The sequence below is a fragment of the Sabethes cyaneus genome, chromosome 2 (assembly GCF_943734655.1).
Source record: "Sabethes cyaneus chromosome 2, idSabCyanKW18_F2, whole genome shotgun sequence".
In the NCBI taxonomy this organism is placed as follows: domain Eukaryota; kingdom Metazoa; phylum Arthropoda; class Insecta; order Diptera; family Culicidae; genus Sabethes; species Sabethes cyaneus.
Window position 1 is genome coordinate 245,813,988 of NC_071354.1, and position 22,891 is coordinate 245,836,878.

The 22,891-nt window shown below is 40.0% G+C and overlaps 1 protein-coding gene across 1 annotated transcript in view; it reads left to right on the plus strand.

Annotated features, from left to right (window-relative positions):
- Positions 1–22,891, plus strand: part of LOC128734554 (alpha-tubulin N-acetyltransferase) — a 47,071-nt gene that overhangs the window by 874 nt on the left and 23,306 nt on the right. The window contains exons 2-3 of the mRNA XM_053828811.1: positions 13,520–13,729; positions 13,798–13,929. Coding sequence (XP_053684786.1) covers positions 13,823–13,929 — 107 coding nt within the window. The 5' untranslated portion in view covers positions 13,520–13,729; positions 13,798–13,822. The remainder of the gene's footprint in view (positions 1–13,519; positions 13,730–13,797; positions 13,930–22,891) is intronic.

A 22,891-nucleotide genomic window follows, 5' to 3' on the forward strand; every position in this document is an offset into this window, starting at 1 on the left:
ACTCAGTTTCATTCCAGCAAACGGTTTAAACGTATCTGATTTGCTTTTCAATGCTAATATGCTGCTGCGGTAGGCTTTATCGCGAGTGGGGTAAATTACCCATAAAGAAAAATTAACTTAAGTTACCAGCTTTCACGTTCGACATAGATATAGCTAATGCTGTAATACGGGTATTTATAGTATGATTGCCACGATTGCCAAATAACTGTAGGAAAAGGCTAATTTATGCGATCAATAAATTTAATTATTTGGTTTGAAAACCTAGTGATTAAATTCTGCTTTTTAGTTGATTTTAAAAATTGTAATCGTAAAAATTGCTAAAAATTGCTGTAAAACAAAATAGCCCGCACTTAAAGGAAGCATCGACCAGTTGTGAATCCACCTTCCTAAAAAGGAATTGTGCAAGAGTAACCTTCCGGTGTGCCTTATTTACTGCTTGAGGATTCAATATGTATGTGCGAGTTTCAGCGCAATGGTTATCATGAGTACTACAGATATTCTGTGTTTTTGTATAAACAACTTTGTGCGATCGTCAACCTTTGCTTTGCTACGTTGTTGTACGTCACATCGATCGGATCGGATGTGTGGGATAGTGAAGGCGACTTACGGAGTGCTTAGCTGACGTAATGATACCACACTACTGCAGCAGCAACCAACTGACCTTGCCGGCTTATATGGCGCTGCGCGGAGTAAAGATCTTCTGCGTGATGGAATCCTGCATCGGCTCTGGCTGTGCCAGTGATTCACGGCTTTGCAGTCTTTTCTGTATTGAGCAATAAGTGTGACGAGAAGGAAATTCAATCCAGTCATCGGATTCCGATGTTTAGTCTGCCGGCGAAAAGTCATTCCACACTTCACACTCCATTTCGCATTTCATCGAGCAACAATCCTTGGAATTATTTGTGAATTATTTTTATTGTTGTAGAAAATGAAAGGCTCAAAAATTAAGGAAATTTTCAACGTGTATGAAACTGATAACAAAATAAGTGAATATCGTACATAAGATACTATACGTCCGTTAACTGAGCCTCAACGATTCCAGAATCGTACTACTTCCGTTGACCAATTTACTGCTGAAGTCTCATCGCCACGTATTTAAGCAGAGTTGGCTGCGTTGTCTCTAGCTGCTGTTCGTTCCAGACATGTGCAAGTATCATCACCTTAAGGTACTGTAATCAGCTTTTACTATCAAAACGAAGGAGGTCTGCTAACCAAAATGGAAGATTTTTATGTTACTTCATATGCCGCTGAGTAGGATGTTATTGTTTCTAACGGAAACTTGGTTGAATGACGAGATTTAATCACCTCAGTTTTTCGGTTATAGTTATACCGTTTGTCGTAAGATCGTGATTCGTTCTGGAAACATAAGAGGTGGTGGCTGTTAGTAACCGATTAGCCTCCTCGCGTTATGCTTTAACTTGATGAAGATATTGAGCAGCTATGGATTTACGTAGATGGTGACGGAAGCTGTGTTGAATTTAAAACAATTAAATGCGTTAGGAATGTAAATGGTAGAACGTTGAACCCTCTCTTCGCCGATGAACATGCAGCAAGTTGTTGCAAAGTGTCAGAAACCGTTAAGCTCTTGATCCAAATTAATTTGCAGCATCCTCCTTTCACTATCGCCTTCTTTTGTGTCGCCCTCACGCATTTCGAAGACTTCAACGACGACAGAGAATTCGACTTCAAACGGGTTGATTTCGACTCTCATAACGAAACTAATTCGGGTGTTGACTGCTAATCTTTATACAAATGTTAACGAATTGGTATAGTTTCTGATCGCAACTTTGACCGGACTGTTCCAAATATATGTGCCTGCGCGCCGACTACGGCCGAAGCCTCCATGGGCGAAAGGAACTCTGAGAAAACGTGAAAGATTCACTGCACTCCGGAAATACTAATTCGAAACCCCTTCACTCAGGGAGTATTTAATATAGCGCTGGTTTTGTTCGACGTACACTAGCAAATCTGAAGCCCAACCCAAAACGTTTCTGAGCGTTCGTTAACGAAAAACGCAATTGTCTTCCATCGAGTATTTTTCTTGGTGAAGAGAGTGCAGATTCCGTTGACGGCATATGCAATCTATTCGCAAAGCATTTTTTGAGTCTGTTGGACGGAGAAGCTGTTAGCAATCACCAACTGAGGAGCGCGTTGGGTCCCACAAATCTAATTCTTTCGGATTCCTTTCTGGCGTACCACAAGTGAGCAATCTTGCACCGTTGCTATGGAAAAATATTCATCAACGGTGTTTGCCTCTTAATCAGTGGTTGGATAATTCGCGAAAAAATGATTATTTGAATCGAACCCTCATGAACATACACTATTCGGCATCCATCGGCTTTGAATTTTTATTACGAACATAATTGAATTGTGAACATCGAAATTCATTCAAAAAAATGAATATTGAAAATTGAGTGTGGCCGATTTAGCGAGTGTAAGATGCCCGGGGACGCCGGAAAGTTTTCAAAATAATATCACCATTAAAAGAAAATGGGCTAAACGCAAACTTGGCTTTATCTTCCGGATTTCCAAGGAATTCAACGAACCGTACTGTCTGAGAGCACTGTTCTTCTCATTTGTGCGGTCAACACTTGAAACAGCTGCCGTAGTCATACGGTTCAGAAGAAAGTTATCCGCTATGCTTTAAGGTTTCTGCCTTGGAATACCCCAAGCTACTTGCCGCTCTACGTGAATCGATGTGCACTTTTTGGCATGAAGAAAAGACGAGACATTTGCCTGTGCTGTTTTCGTTGGAAAAGGACGCCGCTAAAATTTTGAGTCAGATTAACGTTAGCATTCCTGCAGGAAGAAATCTTCGACTTCGGTCGTTCCTTAGACTACATTTTTATAGAACCTAACAAGCGCAGAACGAACCTACAGGTTCGAAGAATGTGCTTAGAATCTAATCGCGTGTTTGACGAATTCGACTTTAATGTCAGTGTTAATGTATTTAAAAATCGCCTAAATTTAAATAATTTGTGACAATTTATGTCGTTTTAAGTCATTCATGTAGACCCAAAAGTTCGATGAATTATTTTAATGAATAAAAATCGCCTAAATTTAAATAATTTGTGACAATTTATGTCGTTTTAAGTCATTCATGTAGACCCAAAAGTTCGATGCATTATTTTAATGAATAAAAAAAAATAAATAAATAAATATTTCCAAACAAAAATATTCAATATGAAAATGACTAAATTGCCAAGAAAGATATTTACTGAGCAATGAAGTTATTTTTTCATAAAAGCATATTATAAGATATTAAAGTTCAAATGAGAATTGTAGCCTACGCAGCAATTAATATTTGATTGCAAATAGGTATGAATAATTTATGTTAATTGAATTCTACATGTTCAAAAAAATTTTTCTTCAATAAATTTTATTCTTCAATTTTTCAAGAAAAAAAACTGAAAATTGAGGAAAATATTTCCGACAACATTTAGAAAATTTTTCTTTAATGTCTCCTGCGGTTTCATAGTTGCATATAAATAGCATTTCCAAGTAGGCTCTGAGTACTCCTCTACCTATTTGCTCTTATTTGTATACACTAACTAATAGTTCTCCTAGTCTCTTTCTGCTCCACACGACGCTGAGAGCTTCTTCGAGAGCTGCTGCTGCTCACACTATTTTTTTTTTGTTTTGCTTGCCTGAGACGTTGCGACCTGTCACAGTCTCAAGCTGCCGAGCTAGACGCTAGGCTAGCTAGAGTGTAGTCAGACGCTGAACAAGAAGGTTAGTTTCCGCGGTGTGCTCCCGAAATAGTGTCACTCTAGTTCCTAAGTTGAATTATTGTTGTTATTGCATAGCGGGAGGTGGAAAGGCGGCGGTCGCTCTGTGTGTTGTTTATTTTCCCTATTTCGGTTGCCCTGCTGCCAGGTGAATCGTGACATATTTGCACACAAAAACCCAAACCCCACCGGCGCGGCGCACCGACGCGCGCTATAGCGAAGAAGTTGAGAAACGTTACCATAGGGCTGAAGAAACCAAAGCCCGGACCTTCTACCGTACAGTAAATATGGCGTATTGTAACAGTGAAGTCGTAGAGTAAATCAGTGCACGCGTATTGTGTGAAGGTGCTTTATTGAGCAGCGTATTTCTGCCTTTCTCGTGCTTCGCGGTTCATATCTTGCGGTTTTGAACAAAGAAGGTCTTAAAGGAGTATTACGGTGCTTAATCGCCGGTGCGGTGACTCATAGCGCCACGGTGGTGGAGTGCCATAGCGCAATGCAATAATCGGTACACAGCATTTTGCACAAAACCTGCCCGCGCCACGATCGGATCGGGTTTGTGCCATGCGCTGCTGTCGATTGTCGGTTAAGGACTTGATTGGTGTAGGTTTGCAGCGTGTTTTAACCGTGAATCAATGGCAAAAAGAACATGTTTGTTGGGTGGGACCGTTTTTTTAGTGCCCATCCCGGGTGTAATAAGTAGGGGAATGGGTCAAGTCGAATTGCACCGCACCGGTATGGTACGGTGGTACAATTATGTGAATGAACCTTTTGCTAGAAGAAATATATTGCTTTTTTAATGTTTGTACGTTTCATTTCCGAATGTTTTATGTTGGAATTTTTAACGGCTAGTTTCGCACCTTGACAATGAATTTAAAATTACTCTTTTATCAGTTGAACGCCAGTTTCTTATCGCAAACCGATAACAAGGTGTTCGACATGGATATTTGAAGAGTTCAAACAATTATTGAGTACCTATAGTGTTGTTCAAATTTACATGCTTGCATTTGAATAATATTTACAATTTTAGAATTGATCTACATGTTGCCACTGATTTGTGTAAAAATCGAAAATAGTCGCATATATATGCTTCTTTAAGGCATCCACCTGAATTTGTAAACCGATTCGATTAAAAATTTACATGATTTTTCTAGTCGATTAAATATGTTGTCTCAAGCCACTCGTGCGCCATCTACCACGACTAAAAATCAAAGTAGGGTATTGTCGTTATCGTCGGGCCACTGTTAAGGTCGGGCCATCACGATTTTACAGTTTTAGTAACTCATGGTATCTATGATACAATCATTGTAAAACTTCTTACTGCGATAGCTAACTTTTCACAATATTGTGAGTTTCAATCGTGTATTCAAAACACCCGTACTGAATTCAGTGACTAAATCTTCCAAAAAAAAGTTTTCCACGCGCAATGAACTTTTCTTCAGGAAATGATTCATGAAATGCAATTATCGAGATAAATTTTGAAAATGTATGAAGTGTGTTGTGCTGCACACGTAGACTATAGAAAAATCCCCTCCAGTAAGGTGTTTGGGAAGGCTAAGGTGAAATACTAGAAAAGCGGAATTTGTACAGGTCGGGTCACTTGAGTAGTCATGGTTGGGCCACCATAATTTTAAGCGCAGAAGCGCAATAATCGCTAGAGAATGTCAGTCACGTAAAATGTGATGAAATGAAGCAAAATTAATACAATGAATACTTAGAGTTTTGTTGTTATTTCATTGTAGTTGTACAATTCGGAAAAGGCAATTGTAGCAATACTGATTTTACAAGATCGCCAAAATTTCGCAAAAATGCGATTAAAAATAGGGTATTTGTGCATATATGAGCCGTTGTTCACGGAATTCATTCTTTTCATGCCTCTATATAGAATTTTAATACGTATGTCTTAGATTTTCTGCGGTGGCCCAATCTGTACAACATGGCCCGACTATGACAACATTTTTTGTCTTCACGTAAATGCCTATAACTTTTTTATTTTTCAAGCAATCGTTTCAAAACTTTCCGGAAATATACCTTATTATTAGACCTTTGCAACGATGTATTTAGATTTTCAAAATTCCTTTTGAAACGAAAGTTATGGGCGAATTCCAAAACGTGGCCCAACCACGACGACACTCCCCTACTGTTGTTTGCTGCAAAGATACAATCTATAACTTTGGGCCATTCCAAACAAAATTTGCAGCATTTTTTATAACTATAAAATTTAAAACCATTACAAACGTTAAATACTAATAACATCTTCAAGGCGGACACTTTAGAGCACGAGCTACACTCTCTGTTTAAAATTTGGCATCATATTTTTTTGAAGTCCGAACGGAACGGATCAGATAACTCAAAATGACACCAATGCAATGCAATGGTAGTTTTCCGTCTGCATGTTTAGTTCTTCCACTAATGACGCCTTGTTAGTTAGCCCATTATCTTGCAAGGGCCGTGAGTAGTGAGTAGGACAATCAATGTGTGGTGTCACTAAACCCGAGAGCGGAGACTAACGTGGCTCTGACGTTATCTCTGCGGACACAGAGCAATTCACGACCAACCAAGCGTTAACCGCTTTTATAATTGGCGAATTGAGTGGATCATTCCCAGGAAGGGAACAGATTGCGTACCGTATAAATTTGTGCTTGATAACTAGATAGTTGTAGTAATTCCACAGACAAAATAAAATATGCTCCGACTTTGTTCAAACTTTTTCGTTTTTAGCTGCAAGGAAATGGTTATTTTTTTGGCAAACACGCATCAGAAATATCTGTTAATGTGCCAGATGGCTTCCAGAAAGTTCGAGTTATCATCTAATATGCATTAAAACTGCAACTCAGGTCAAATGTGGTAGAAAGGAGGAAACCGAAAGAGTAGGAAGGGATGGATTTTGGAGTTGTTTTCGGTTTACTGGTGTTTTTTAGTATCCAAAGCTTTTTATAACACTAAATAATTTACAATCATCGGCGTATGGAAGTTTTAACCATTTCAGAGTGAAATGCGCAAATTAAAAACAATCCTAGGTGACTGCCTTGTGGAGCTCCGGATATAGTTACAAGGTATGTTGACTGGAACCACCATGCATTCGGCTAGGTATGATTGAATTCTAGCGTCACGATTCGAAAGGACCTAAGTAACAATGAGAGGTTCCTTTCTTGTCTCATTTTTTACGCTTACCACAAGGGTTATCGTGAGGCAAACGTAATTTTACACATCAGCTTTCCATGAATCCGTTGCTAGTGTCACTAGCTAGCAAATCATTAAGAAAACTTTCGTCGAAATGCACTTATGTTGTTGAACAAACCGCTACATATACTTTTCGCCAAGCTCAACGAGATGAGCTGCGACCTAGTTCTGAGAAGGTTAAGAGCACCACGATTCACCTTCAACAAGCCATGGTGGACTTCAAAGCTACGCAATCTCCATAATAGTCTAGGAATACTCGCAAGTGCTTTTTCCTTACAAAATTTAATGATAATCTCGAACCGCACCGAAGAGCTGAAGCAACCTATCGCGAACGGGTAAAATCAACCTACGACAACTATATCTCGAGGATCCAGCCTAGCGTTAAACAGAATCCAGCACGCTTTTGGAAGTGCGTCACCAACTACCGGGGAGTTTCTATACTCAGCTGTCACAGTAAAGTGTTAGAAAAGATGATATACACTGTGGTATTTACTGCAGTTTCACCAATCATTTCCGAGACCCAGCATGGATTCATGAAATGCCGTTCAACTACTACTAATTTAATGTGTTATATATTTGTTACACGTTGATTCGCGAAGTTGAGGCAAGAAAGCAGTTCGACTAAGTGTATCTAGACTTTACGAAAGCATTTAACATTGTTCCGCATTATCTCTCGTGGGCTCATGGAATGGCTGTTCTCTTATCAAAATCCTTCTGATGTACCGCAAGGCAGTTTGCTTGGTCCGCTGATCTTCACTACGTTTGTGAATGATTTGTACCTATTGATTTCCTCTATTAAATTATCTTTTGCTGGTATCATCCAACATCGATTATGAGGTTCTGTAGATGGATTTATAAGCTGTGTTAATCTGGTGCGGTAACAACGGAATGCGCGTCAATAGCAAAATAAGTAAAACAATATGTGGATGTTACTATCGACTCTAAAGTGAGTTTTAGTGAACCTTCAACTTTACCGGTGTTTAAGCTTTGTTGCTCGTTAGCACGAAGCATTCTTGAGTACGTTTCTCTAATCTGGTGCCCGTAGGTATCAGCTAACGTGTGTTCTCTCAATAGAACGAGTGCAGAAAAAGTTTCTTCGATTCGCTTTGCACAATCTTCCGTGGGACAATCCAGATAATCTTCCCAACTATTTAAACCGGTGCCAGTTGATCAAGTTGGGCACTGTCCTAGAAGTACCATAAAAGGTATAAGGTTATGAGCTTTCGACAGGTGCTTTCGTTTCGCAGGTACATAGTTGTGCCTCTTCCAATGGAACGATACTAGATGTCATTTGCTCCAAGCCATTTGACCGAGTTTTGTGTTTTGTTGAGAGCAGGCCAATGTCAAGCAACCATTATTGAATTGGCAACTCCTGAACTTGGGCCCTAATGTCTAAAGCCTCCGGGTCAGCTCTGTAATCCATAAGAATGGCGCGGATACTCTTCGGCTGATCCGTAGTAAGTAGAGAAACTATTTGCGTATTTGGATTCCCGAGGGTGATTTTGGTGCACGCCCCCCCACGCACACACACACACCGTTTTCGGTATTCTGTACCAACTTTTGGAGCTGGTTAGCTTCTCCATCAGTGTTTTGGATGAAACAGAGGGAACAATTTACTCACAGATTGTAGCGTGCTCCAATGCTAAATACTTTCTCATTGAGAGCAAAAATATTTTTAAAAAATTTGCTGCGGGAGAGACTCGATGTGCAGCTCCGGATAAATCCATCAGGTATCAGATATCAGCATCTGTGATTCGAGTAGCACGCTCCTCACAATCGTGTAAAAGATGTGCCTTGTCCATCATCATTTACCTGATAAGGACGGGAAGGTAAACAAAGGGAATAAGAATCCTTCATCCTGGCTTGTGACAGACAGACAGGATGCCGATCTAATTTGCCCATCACTTGTTGACTTTTGTGGCGGTTCATCAGCAATGATTTATTTATTTATTTATTAACTTTTTTATCGGGGCTTTCAACCAGTGCACAGTGGTCCAGAAACGAAAACTAAGTGGAAATTTACTTTTGCGGCTAAGCGATTCATAATAGCTGACTACATTGTTCAGCAAATTTCTTCAACTGTCAAAGGCATTTAATGTGAAATCAACGACTAAGTCCCAGTTTGGCTTGTAAACACATAACACATAATAATTTTTTGTAGAAAAGAGATAGAAGGATAATTTCTTCGACAAAGTTGTAGCTAAAGATTATGTAAGTAACTTTGCCAAAGACATAGTAGGCGTATTTTTTATAGTTTCTATCTCACAGGGCGCTTTATATAAAGGCCTCTCAAATATCCCTTTTTCGCTAATTACTTCAAATTTAATGGTTTTATTGCATCATAATGTTTTACAAAGTTGTTTCTCTTATCAAAAGACATATTTTTGTAGAACATTGTATGTTGAAAACTCATGCGTATAACGAGTTCTAACGTTTTTCCTGTGTTCTGATTGAAAATTTTCAATCGATAATATAAACAAAACAAGATTTTGTTGGTTATTCCACTCGTAATATTGCAAATTATTATTTCAGTTGTTTATTACATTTTTTTATCACAAGTAGGTATGCCGAAAGAGGCAAAATAAAGCATAAAACCTTTTCGAAAACTTCAACCTGCTTATATCAGCAATGATTTAACTTTCCCGATATATTCCCATCAAGTCTTTTTCTACTCTAAGGATATTATTTACACCTATTATTTCATCGTTTATTTTGTGTTTATTTTGAAATTTATAATAGTAAAAATTGAAACACAAAAAAATGAATTTATGTAGTTTTTCCGACATTACTTGGGATATAAAATTTTTTTCTGGAAAACCTTGAGCTATTATTTTTCCTGGTTCATTGCTTCCAGATTATATTTTTCATGAAATACTAAAGAAATTTGCGTATATTTTTATATATTAATAAAAAAATATTCTACAATATTTGGTTCTAAAGTTATGCATTTTTAAAATAAGTGATGTTCATAAAAATTGGGAAATCTCTATGGGAGTTTTTTGGGAAAAGAGAATACTTCAAATTTTTGAAAGAATTTTTGCGTTCCTAACGCCATGAACAAAAATTGTACAGTAATTGTTATTCATCAAGCGAAAAAAAAATTCTGCTGGAAAAAATTGTTCACTACCAGAATTCCTGCTTAAGATTTCTTAAGATTCGCCGAGGCGATTCCCTTTCCGAGTTATAGGTCTCCCGGAGATTTTATATAAAAATCCTGGTTCTATAAGCAGGGCATTCCGTGCGAATCCTCTGCAGAATTCTTTCACACGATTCTAATGCGAGGAATCCCAGAGACTCTGTGCGAATCTCTTTGGTTCGTTCGGGTAATGTGTGTGGCCTAATTTTCCTATCGTTCATACCAGTACAAAGAGCCAGAAAAGACAACGTTAAGGCCTATTAATGTGAATTTTCTTTACACTACAAAGACCTTTTTATCGGGTAGAAAGCACGCACTAATGATGAAACAAGCTCTCGATGTGTGACTGCTGTTTCAATGACATCAATCAAGTGGATTGAACGAGGTGTGGTAACGCCGGGAGAGAAAAAAAAAACCGTTCCGGAAACAATAACACCACGCAGAACAAAACGAACTCATTATGTTGCATTTCTCTTTAGAAACTTCAATGAAGAGAAATGCGTCTATTCAAATCTTTACGTTGATTTTTCAAACGTAGATTAAAAGAACATTGTTAAATTTCAGCAAACAAGGAAATAATAAAATGATTGTGCGAGTGAAATACTGAATGAATTGAATTAGGCCATCAAGATAACAGATCAACTCGAGAAATAAAGCGTCATAACCGACTTGACTTAGCAGATAGTGCTTGGATTGTGTGAAAAATTTAGCAAACGATTGCAACCACCTGCCAGGTTTACCTGCGAGCCGGGTGTTTCAATGTCGATCTCTAGTGTCTGGTTTCTCTCAACCACCCAAACGGATAAAACGATTTGCTCTAATTCGCGGGCTGCTTTATAATAAATTCGCGGCCACAACTGCAACCTGTCGCGTGCTATGCTGGATGGAAGGCGGCCACCGGCCTCTCCGTGCGCGGGCGCGTTGGCGTTACTTCTGCCTCTGCGCGTTGATTGAGATAATTGCACCATTTTACCTACGCTTTCTTTATGTATGCAGATCTGATGTAGTGCAGACACGAACAAGCAGTTCTCTGACGGCTTAGCAAAAGATCGAGTTGAATAGCAGGTTTTATGCCAGCTGTAGTATTGTTAACTTCCCGACATGTTTCAAATCGCACGCGTTTTTATTGTTCGTTATTATTTTTACCTAAATTCAGTAACAGAATTAAACTTTGAATTTGATGACTCTCACATTTTTTTTGTTTCGAATAAATACCGTTGTACATTAGATGATCATTTTTTTGCGAACAATACACCAGCTTAATCAGTCGTACTTGAAGCATGACGCTGCCAACGGCAAAGCGGTTGATCGCCTAACAAAAAAAACACGAAAAAACTAATCCTTTCCTCAATCATATTACCTGAGCACCGACAATCTGGGTCATCGACCGGCGGTGGCTGGCTTTTTCGAGAGACCGTTTGTCCCGTTCGAAGACCTGTACGCATCATGCATATATGGATGCGGAAGAGCACAGCCCAGCTGGCTGGCAGTATTGAGCCGGGAAGAAACCGAAACGATATGTGATGCGGGAAAGTGGGTAAAAAACGCAATTAGCCGATCTGTTTGATGTCATCTGTTGTTTGTTGGTGGATGAGCTTTCGCTTTCAAATCATTTTCAGCGCGCTTCCCGCTGCTGCTGGCCGACTGCCGACTGCCGACGGTCGAAACTATAGCGATGGCTGGTTGGCTGCAAAAAGCCACCATACGCAGTACGGTGCGGTGGAGGCTCGAATACCACTTTCGGCCCGAGTTAACACCACCTCTCGCCATGCATACTAATTCATATTCTACTTTAGTTTCGACACCTTCACTGGCCTCTTTGCGAGCCAAGCCTTTATTTTCTCAAAGGCAATATCGTCATTTTAATGATTGTTTTTCCTTCTCCGTGTGTTTATGCTTCACCTGACCAAAAAATTATAATTAATTAACATATCAAAGGTATACGACTAAGCGAAAGTGAGGAGTCAGAAGAAAAATGATTTCCTGCAATGGAAAAGTTCGTCGCACCGAAAGTTTTCTACGTTTTCCACCCGGCATGGGGCCCGGCAGAAAAGCGTCTGAGTAGTAGCGAGCTAAGTTGGATTTTTACGATCGTTTTTTTTTCTACGGACGAACGGAAGAGCCCTTTCCTGGTGGGCAATGATTTTCCTTCAACTTGAGACTTTGTCCGAATAGTAATTAGGAATTCAGACGGCTATTTCTGATGGATTATATGCAGTAAGCTAAAATCGATATGCTTGAATTAGGGGAAAATGTCGTTCCCATAGTAGCTTACATTCATTCCTTATATTATCTAATTTGCCAACAGAAAATAGTATTTCCCTTCACTTTCTTCAGTCGTAGGGCAAGGCTTGAGTATATTATTGAAGTTAGTCTTTATAACCAGTGACAAGCAGTTTCGTTCTAAATCTAAGCTATAACATTATAATCTTAATGTTCTCATATTGGCAGTCAATTTCAATATGCTATTAAGCTGCTAATAATCATGTCACCACCACCACCAACACCTTCCTGTAGTTTTTATGGTTGCAACTCACTTTACGAACTCAATAAACTCAATATGCTATAGCTAATGTAGAGGCAAATTGAAATACAACAAAAGAAAGACGTAAACACACGGAAACAGAATTCGATTCAATCGCCGCTCATAAGCTTGGTACCGACTAGGTATAGCCGGCAGCTAGCCTTTCCAATTACATAACTTGGACTAAACATTTCCACAGATTAGTAGAGCGCAACGGCAACGACGACGGCGACGCCGACGACGACGAGATCGGTTTTGGAGGTGGGTCATTTTTGGTTACCCTTACCGTGCCTTTACACATGAGTAAACATGTATCTAAATACTAACTTACTCTTTTGATAGAAACGAAGATAATTACCAGATTAGCCGTTCCGCTCCGTCGGTTCAACGAAAACGCGATTTAGCGAGCTTTTACAAATTTCACAAATCGAAACTCACTTCGAACGTTGAGACCAATTTTGCGCCGCGCTGTGGGTTTGTACGTAATAGAAATCACCCCCCAACCAGCTACACGGTAATGACTTTTGCCAAAGGACAAACTAAATAGCAAAAAAACGACGCCAGCCTCGTGAACAGTCAATCATGTCCAAAAGTTGGTTGTCGGAAAGTGCAACCAGGTCAATGATCCTCGTAAAAGTAATCAAAGTCGGAATTAGATTAGTATTTCCCATCTCTCGTGTGACTGGCGGAGAAACACTCCTCCTATTTCGACCTAATCTACGTTAGGCCCAACACGGAACTCGAACCGGTACGAATATCGGATCATTTACTGTAACCGCTGCTCGGCACAGGGGCGGTAAATAAAGAGTTGTAGCTATCGCCAACAACAACGGTAGCGACGCTTATCGTACTGTCTAAATCAGCTTATTCTATATTCAACCACCGAAAATGCTATACACTGAAATCATATTTTAACGACTTTTCCTCATTTTCCTACTTTTCTTTCAGAATTTCCACCAGCCCACATTTAAATAATTTAGTACATTGCGGTGTCCTGCAGCGCTCCCCGATCAATCGAAGGAAGCCACGTGCGGCGGTGAAATGTGTTTGTGTTTTCTTAGTGCAATGAAGTGATTTTGGTACAAATCTATCCTGTAAGAAGAGGAAAATTCCCCGTGCAATACCCAGTGAACTGAAAGCAACGATATTTAACGTGTAGTGAGTGATTGTTGGAAGTTTTATTTCAATTTTCAACGTAAAAAAATTAAATTTTAATCTAACCGAAGCTAGCGGCGGTCAAGACAAGTCAGCATGGAGTTTCGATTTAATTGTCATCCGCTGTTTCGGCAGCGCATTGTGCGGATAAACAACTCGCTCTTGCCAACCGGATTCGTAGCCCAGTGTCGGCGTTCTGCACTGTGAGTATTGTATTTATAATTTTGCACATCGTTATCTTTTCATTTTCTACAACATAGTTCTATAGAATGATGGAAAAATAATGGCTTGTTGGCCCCTCCGGAATGCTTTATACCCGATTTCTGTCTAACGAACGGCTGTTGGGTTACGACTAGAGAGTTCACACAATGCAGTGATAACTAGAAATAGAAACACAAACAAACTTTTTAGTACCTACAGCATTCACTCATACCAGCTGCAGCTATCAGCAAAACCTGAAGCTAATGAAATTGTCAGATTTTGAAATTGCAGTATAAAACTGGATTCCTGCATCCAGCTATAAATTCAATAATTTACCATCGAAATATAAAATAATTTAGAAGCGCAGTCCGATGGAAACGAATCTATATATCTGTATATCTGTTTCTTATCAGATTAATGATAACTGGCTACCAAAAAATCGAAACTTTCCGATGCTACGATACAAGACTGTTAGATAGTGGTGCAAATATTTCAAAGGTTGATAAAGGACCACATTTGACGGAAAAATGCTTTCGCGCACATGGTCAAATCTAAATCGTTACAGAGTTATCAAACATTTTTAGTTTTAGCTTCTGTTCGAGTAGAATAGTTTTAGAACAAAAAGTAGGTATGCTACTGGTAGTAGGTCTGTTTTTTTTATGGGAGCCTGGACCACTGCGACCATTAGTTAGATCTATTGTGGTATACTCCGAGTTGCTGTTTGCATAATCAGTTCGTTCCATCACTATGAGTCAGAGTGTTGGTCGCCCTATGAATTTGCATTTCCCCCCAAGAAGGTATGACTTCCTTAATGAATTTCAGTACCTTTTTTATTTCAGTAGACCATATCTCGCTAGGCGTTAGAACGCCTTCTCCGAGAATACGCAGTCTTCGTTGAATTAGAGCGCTGCATTGACACAGTATATGTTCTGAGGTCTCGATCTCAAAATTACAGAATCGACATATGTCGTCTGTCAGCTTACCTATATTTTTAAGGTGATATCTGCTCGGACAGTGTCCGGTTAAAAGACCGGTCAGCGTACTCAGATCCGCTTTATTCAAACTGATTAAGCTGTGTGTGATGTTTTTGCATGGCGTAATGAAACGCTTTGATTGTCGTAATGTTGGAACAGCTCTCCAGTTGGCATCAATCGCTGATGATTCCCAGACTTTGAGCTCAGCTTTTACGCAGGCTGTGGACACCCCGCAGAATGGCTCAGGCCCAACGAATTCAGTTGAGGAACCAATTCTCGCTAAGAGATCGGCCTTTTCATTTTTTTCTATACCGGCATGACCGGGTACCCAACCCAGTATAAATTAACATTGTTAGTTAAAGCCAATTGTCTTAGGGAGAGGATGCACTCCCAAACCAGCTTTGACTGGCATGTGTATGCTTTTAAGGCATTTAGAGCTGCTTGACTATCGGAGAAAATACAGATATTGGCATAACTGTATTTCCTAGTCAAGCAAATGTTTGTACAAGTTGAAAAGGCATGTATTTCTGCTTGGAAGACTGTGGGCCACTGTCCCATTGGAATTGATATGTCGATTCCTGGTCCAGTAACCCCAGCTCCTGTAGATTTTCCAATTTTAGAACCATCGGTGTAAAACAGGAGTGATCCCGGACGAGTCTTAGGACCACCTTCTTCCCATAATCTGCGATCGGTTTCGATTACTTTGAAGGGTATATCGAAGTTTGTCCTAGTTTTCATCCAGTCTTCGTTCATGATTACCAGGGTGTTCAGTTGAAAATCTCGGAGGATTCGTAGGTGTCCATTGAGATCCCCATCTAGACAATGTGTTTAACACGCCTAAGCCTAAGAGCACCTTTTTCTGCTTCAAGTTGTACGAATTGGTGCAACGGTAGAAGATATAAAAGAGCATCTAGAGCTTTGGAAGGTGTGCTGGTCATTGCTCCAGTTATTGAAGAGCACGCCATACGTTGTAGCTTTTCAATACCCAAGTATTTTGTACGTTTGGATAGCTGCAATTGGACTCCCCTCAGCTGCAGATCTGCAATACTGTATTTCCTTCTTCTTGTAAGTGGTATTATGACTGTTTTAGAAGGGTTAATACTTAGTCCTTCCAAATCACACCATTTGTAGTGTAGTTCAGGGCAGATTGCATTCTATTGGAAATAGTATGTTCGTACTTTCCCCTTACTAAAATTGTTATATCGTCAGCGAATCCTATGACTTCATAGCCTTTTTCAGCCAATTTATTTAGAAGATCATCGACTAGTAGGGACCACAGCATAGGAGATAGGACTCCCCCTTGAGGGCAACCTCTAGTTGGTTTTGTCGTTAAAGTAGATCCTCCCAGTTTTGTAGTTATTGTGCGGTTGGTTAGCATTCGTCAAATGCCGTCCGCAAAGGCGCGTAAGTCCTCCGTGAGCATGGTCTATCGGTCTAATAGGGGGTTTGTACATTGTCAGGTTCCTAAGGTGGCTTATGCCTCTTAATCGCAGCGTTTGGCGAAGCTCAAAGTAGGCCCGTTGTCCTGCTTGAATATGCCGCTGGATCTCCTTATTTGTGTTGTTATCCGCGGCTACCAGCGATCTCACATACACGAGCTCATCTACGACTTCTGGATCGTCGCCGTCAACGATTACCGTCCGCGAAAAAAGCACGTTCGTCTCATTTGATCCGCGTTAAATCAGACCAGACTAAATTGCAAAATTTAAAAGAATGAGTTAATGACAGCAAACGTTCAAGAATTTTCTAAGCTACATTTTACTCTAATAAGACTACATAAATGTTGCAAACAGTCAGTGTTATGAGATGATTTCGAACAATTGATAGTTACAAACCATACAGAGCAGCAAATTTTGAACGCGTTTTTCTCGAAATAAGATTTTTGTCACTTGGCTCGGTCTGACTTAACAGCGACCATTTGAGCTATTATCATTCATGTATTTGGTCTTCGACACGTTGATTTAAAGCCCAATCCTGCAAGGCTCCGTCTTCAGTCTAGCACAGATGGTCGGTGTTAAGTCAGACCGAACCAAGTGACAAAAATTTGATTTCGTGAAAAACGAAGTCAAAGTTTGCTGCTGCTGTGTAGTTGAAAGCTATCGATCGTTCGAAACCATTTCATATCTCTGGCTGTTTGCAACATTTGTTTGATCTTATTAGAGTAAAATGTAGCTTACGAAATTCTTAATCGTTTGCTGTCATTACCTTATTATTTTAAATTTTGCGACTTGGTCCGGTCTGATTTAACACCGACCAGATGGCCTTCGTCGTGGCAAAGTTTCTGTAACCTGCTTAGCCACCTGGCAAAGTCATCTGCTTAGCCAAGAAGTTTGCTACATTTACTAAGAATCAAACCTCTCTTTTCGAAATCTGATCGTCGGATCACCTTACGAGCGATGTCGAGAATCATACAGCATAAGTTGTTCTTCAGCACTCTCGCTGCGTCTTGAAGAGACTCAGTTCTATGGATTTTAACAGCCTCTTCCAGCCGAGATTCGAACATACAACGTACCTCAATGCCGGCTGGGAAGCCATAACTTTAACTCTGTTATTTCAATTTGATTTTTTGTCTGATGAGCAAAGCAAAGCCGTGGGATTAAACGTCCTTTCTAAGACTTGATCCCTCTTCATCGACAGACTTCGCAGTCGGCTACTACAGTACAGGACAGTTACCGGGCTAGTACAAAAATCCTACTGACTCTATCTAGCAGCACCGCCTAGCCGAGATTCGAACATGCGACGACTGATTTGTTGACCCAGCATCGTACCTCGAAACCAACTAGGCGGCATTTGTCTGATGCAGAACACTCAATTTCAACCAAAATAGTTTTTAACTGAAAATAATACTCCATTTCCTGAATAAGCTGCTTACGGTTAGACTATGTCAGATTTGTTTTGGTAAAACCCCCCCCAAGGAACTTTTCTGGCGACGCCCATGCATGTATCCAACTGGAAATGCACCTGTCAAAACCCCGTTTCTTCATGGCTCTATTTATTGAATTGTGGGAGGCATTATCAAATGCTCCCTCAATATCAAGAAAAGCTGCAAGTGAGATTTCTTTATTGTCAAAAGACTTTTCTATTTTCGAAATCAACGTATGAAGTGCAGTTTCAGTTGATTTTCCTGCTTGGTAGGCAAACTGGAATTTGTTCAAAGGTCTTCTTTTTAAATATGATAATTTGATATGAAGATCCATGATTTTTTCAAACGTTTTCAAAATCACCGATGTGAGACTGATTGGTCTGTATGCTTTGGGATTTGTCCTGTCACGTTTTCCCGCTTTAGGAATGAAGATAGTCCGGACTTCTCGCCATTTCTTAGGAATGTATCCTAGTATCAAACTTGCCCTAAACATCTTTGTCAGAAGAGGAACCGTGATATACTTTCTTTTTTGTAATAGCACTGGATAAATTACATCTAATCCTGGAGACTTGAAAGGACTTATAGAATCCACTGCCCACTCAACTCCGTGAAAATAGCACTGGCTAATTCTTGAACTCCATCTTCGTCCATAATTGAACTAGACTGAGCTGCGTTGAAGCCCTGCGCGTCATCGAAAGACGTTTGAATTGAGTCTGAAAAATGTGTGTCTATCATGATACTAAGCAATTCCTGAGAATCGGTTGTAAACTGGCTATGTTTATTTTTTAGGCTTCCAAGTCCATTAGTGTGATCTTTTGAAAGGGCTTTATTTGAAAGGGCAACAGGCAAGCTGTCAACTTGCTCGCATGTATTCCTCCAATCCCTTCTTTTAGATTTACGGATTTCTCGATTGTACTCTATTAGACATTCTCTATAATTAGTCCAAGTAGTAGGTCTGTTACTTTCATTCGAAAGCTCAGATAACGCTGATCTCAAGTACCTCAAAACAGCAAAACGTGCAGCCTTTAGACAATATAGCAAGTACCGTACTGACGCTACGAGGATAAGATATGTAGCAGCAAACACTAATTTTACAAGCAACTCAACGATCGTCAATGATACGTGAATGAATAGAGTAAAGAATCAGAATTGCTCTCTACAATGGACAACTTGAAGCCGATTCAACCGTTGACATTGCCGATTTATTTCGTTCTCACTTTAGTAATGTTTTCACTGACGAACATTCCGAACTGCAGGATGTTCCTCAACTTTCCGTTCCTGCGCTGCCGTTTGTTGTCTCCGCTGATATGGTCACATCAGCTGGAAAAGTATTAAAATCGTCCATGGGATATGGTCCTGACGGTATCCTTTCAATCATTTTGAAGCGCTGTATGGAGACACTTGCTAAACCTCTTACAACAGTGTTCAACCTATCCTTGGCTACTGGCGTATTTCCAAACTGCTGCGTTTGTTTTTCCTGTTTTTTTTTTCAAAAAGGTTGTAAGCGAATCGACTCGAACTATCGGGGTATAGCTGCATTAAGTGCCACGTCTAAATTGTTTGAACTAATTATTCTTCAGGAGCTTGCTCAGAGATACAATCACTACATCACTACAATCACTACAATCACTACAATCACTACAATACACTACTTCTCTGGCTTCAATCATACCTTAGCGGATGAAGCATGTCTGTCAAAATCAGTGATCACATTTCATCGCCATTTCCAGTTTGTTCTGGTGTTCCACAAGGAAGGCACCTAGGGTCGTTTTTATTCCTGCTGCACATGAACGATGTGAACTTTATCTTCAAATGCCTGAAACTCTCGTATGCTGCCGATTTAAAACTTTACCATACGATACAGGAGCCCCAAGGCGCAGTCTTTCTGCCGAAACAGTTGGAAGTCTTCGCTGAATGGTGTCAAATCAAATCGTTTATCGCTGAATGTATCGCTGAAGGCGCACGTTTGCACCGTGCATCCATAGTTAAGGATTTGGGAAGTAACATTCAAGGACCACATCTCATACCTAGTGACTAAAGCTTCTTCACAGCTGGGCTTCATATTTCGCTTTGCAAAAAAATTCAAGCATATCTATTGTCTAAAAACATTGTATTGCTCAATTGTGCGACCTGTGCTGGACTATGCGTCGGTCGTCTGGTCCCCGTATTACCAAAACGAAACTCAACGCGTCGAGGCTATTCTGCTTTGCTTTACGTCACCTTAGAAGGACGGCTCCATTGAACCTACCCAGCCATAAAAGTCGTTGTATGCTCATCAACTTGGATTTACTAGAGGAGAAACGCCTTGTGGCAAAAGCATGTTTTATTGGTGATCTTCTGCAGGGTAATTTTGATTCCTCTACACACTGCTCAGCATGTCGGATATCAATATACGTCGCCGTAGTCTTCGATCTCATTCGTTTCTCAACGTTACTCCAGCAAGAACAAATTATGGCTTACATGAACCAGTGCGTTGTATGTCTCGTATTTTCAACACATGTTATTATGTATTTAATTTTAATGTATCGCAAGAAACAAATAACTGTAGTTTTAGTCGTGTTTTATGTTGATTGCTGTTGTATATTTGCTTGTAGTATAATTTATCTGTAGTTGTGCAGTTAACTCTGGCACTGGGATGATGTTGACCTGTTGTCAATAATATAAATAAATAAACAATGTTGTACTGAAAATTGCCCTTAAAGCATCTACTTCATCAAATTTAGTAACTTTCTTTTTGTTTTGATTATAGTCACTTTAACAGTCATGGGTCATTCGTGACTTCTGTGGGGTTGGGATTTGAACCCGGGTCCTCGGCGTGAGAGGCGTGAATGTTGACCACTACACCGGGATTGACCCCTAAAAAATTTAGTAACCTTTCAGAAGCAAAAAGCTTTGAAATACGTGTTGCTCGAGGTGTTTGCCCTAAAAAAGTGTGATAAAATTGCTTATTTTTGTCTACCAATTTGCAGCTATGGCATCGTTCTACAATTCGTTTTTCGACGTAAAACGGCTGTCTCTTTTAATTTTGTTAATTTTGTCTGAAAACTGCACGCATAGCACACTAGATCACCGCGTGCAACGGTCTGATACGCAACAGCAACAGTAACCACAATCTTTTACATAAATTGAGGATTTGCCTCCACTTCGGCTAGCCTAATACTGCAAAACTCGAGCCGCTTAGAATTATCCGCTAGCGGCAGCGCTTGAATCTGTAGTGTGGAAACGATGCACTTTACTCGGATCAGCATGCTTCACACCTTCCAGTGTGACACGGGGCTGTGGCGCAACTTGGTTTATCTTCAGATCATTTCACACAATCCACGAAGCTTCATGATCAATCACTGACGCCACTTGCTGATGCTGCATTCCGCTGAGCCTCGTTGAAAACTACATCACTTCTCAGAAGCGACGGTGCATTGTCGTAAAAGGTCCTAAAATAAAATTATTGTGAACAAAACGAATACTTCTGGATTTGTGTTTAGACACTTGCATTAGTAGTCGACGGTCGAAAAATCTACAACCATACTCCTGCTGGGCTGTCGTTACTTAACAGTTAGCGACACCATAGCAAAAGTGAATGTCCGCGAGTTCTTACGGAGAATACAATTTGATACTGCAATCGTTTTTTGAAACGTCCTAGAGAGACCCGACAAGTCTGTTGTTTTCCATAAGCGTCCGTCGCACGCGGTGATCTAATGTGCTATGCGTGATGTATAATTTCGAGCAATTTTCAAATTTTCAATTAAATTTCAATTAAATTGCAACGAAATTAAAAAAGATAGGCGTTTCACGTCAAGGAACGAATTGTAGAACAGTACCAGATAATTAAATTGGCCGATCATAACTTTATAACCTTTTTTTGGGAGAAATTTGATAAAAACGCCTTCAGAAACACGTATTTCTCCATTTTTTTTAGTTTGTACTTATCTTCGACTGATACGCAATCGAGTGTACAACTTATTTGTTGGGAAGTGAAGAAGCGTATGGTGCGAAAAATGATAAATTGGATGCACTGGGAAATTTAGATATCTGAACCAAAAATATATCGGGAGTGCAATGACAGGTGGGACTTTAACTCACAATGTTTCGGTTGGCACCCGAAGGATTTTTGCGTTAAGCTACCGTTACCCGTTATATATTAGTAATCCATTATTCAATTTTGTTACTCCAATTCTTTTCTTCCAAATATGTACCACACGCTACCTGACCGACGGTAATTATTTTTAGATGACTGCCCTTTGTTTTTACCGCCGAGCAGATAGACATTTGTCACTTTAAAACTAGCAATGTTCATTGAACCATTGGCAGAATTTCGGACAAACCGTCATCGCCGATGACTCATACAAGCTACCGCTATCAAGCTCACCCAGTCAAAGGACCTATCGAATGCCGATTTACTCGCCGTGGCTTTGACATATTTTCCGCCTGTTGCGAACCATACTCGTACTTTCGGCTGTTATACGTCGTCATCGACACCGTTTAGTACCATCCACCGGCCACTGCTATAATCGTGATCCGGCTTCGGACAATTCCCGTGTCGCCAAGGCTTCAAATAATTCACCCAAGAAAACTTTGATACCAGCAGAATAGAGGAAGGTGGAAAACTGGAGTGCAAAGAAGTTGGATAGATTCGAAGAAAGGAATGGAAGAGGTACGGCTGCAGGAACGGAGCCCTGTAGAATAGAAAGACCAGTTGTTACAAAGTTGTTGTGACAACCAATATTTGACTAATTCTGGTTATAAATAGGTTATCGCAACTAGAAGTGCTAAAATTGTGCTGCTTGGGGGTTAGCTAGTGTTAGGAAGTTGAAACAGATAACGGAAAATTAAGGTTTGTGAAACCCTAAATTAGCGACTTTCAATCAAGCAATTCCTGATCCTCGCGAAATTTACATCACACCTTTTTAAACCTCATTGGGTGTTGACCACTCAAGTGGAACGTATCGTTCTATCGACTTTTCCAAGGCTATCGATAAGATTCTAGATATGCTAGTTGACAAAATGGGGGGTCTAGGCCTACCGGAATTGGTTACGTTCGGATCGCACTGCTTTCGTAAAAGAACAAGGAACTAAATCGTATTGATTTCGTATATCAATTGACGTTTCTCAAGGCAGTATTCTGGGGTC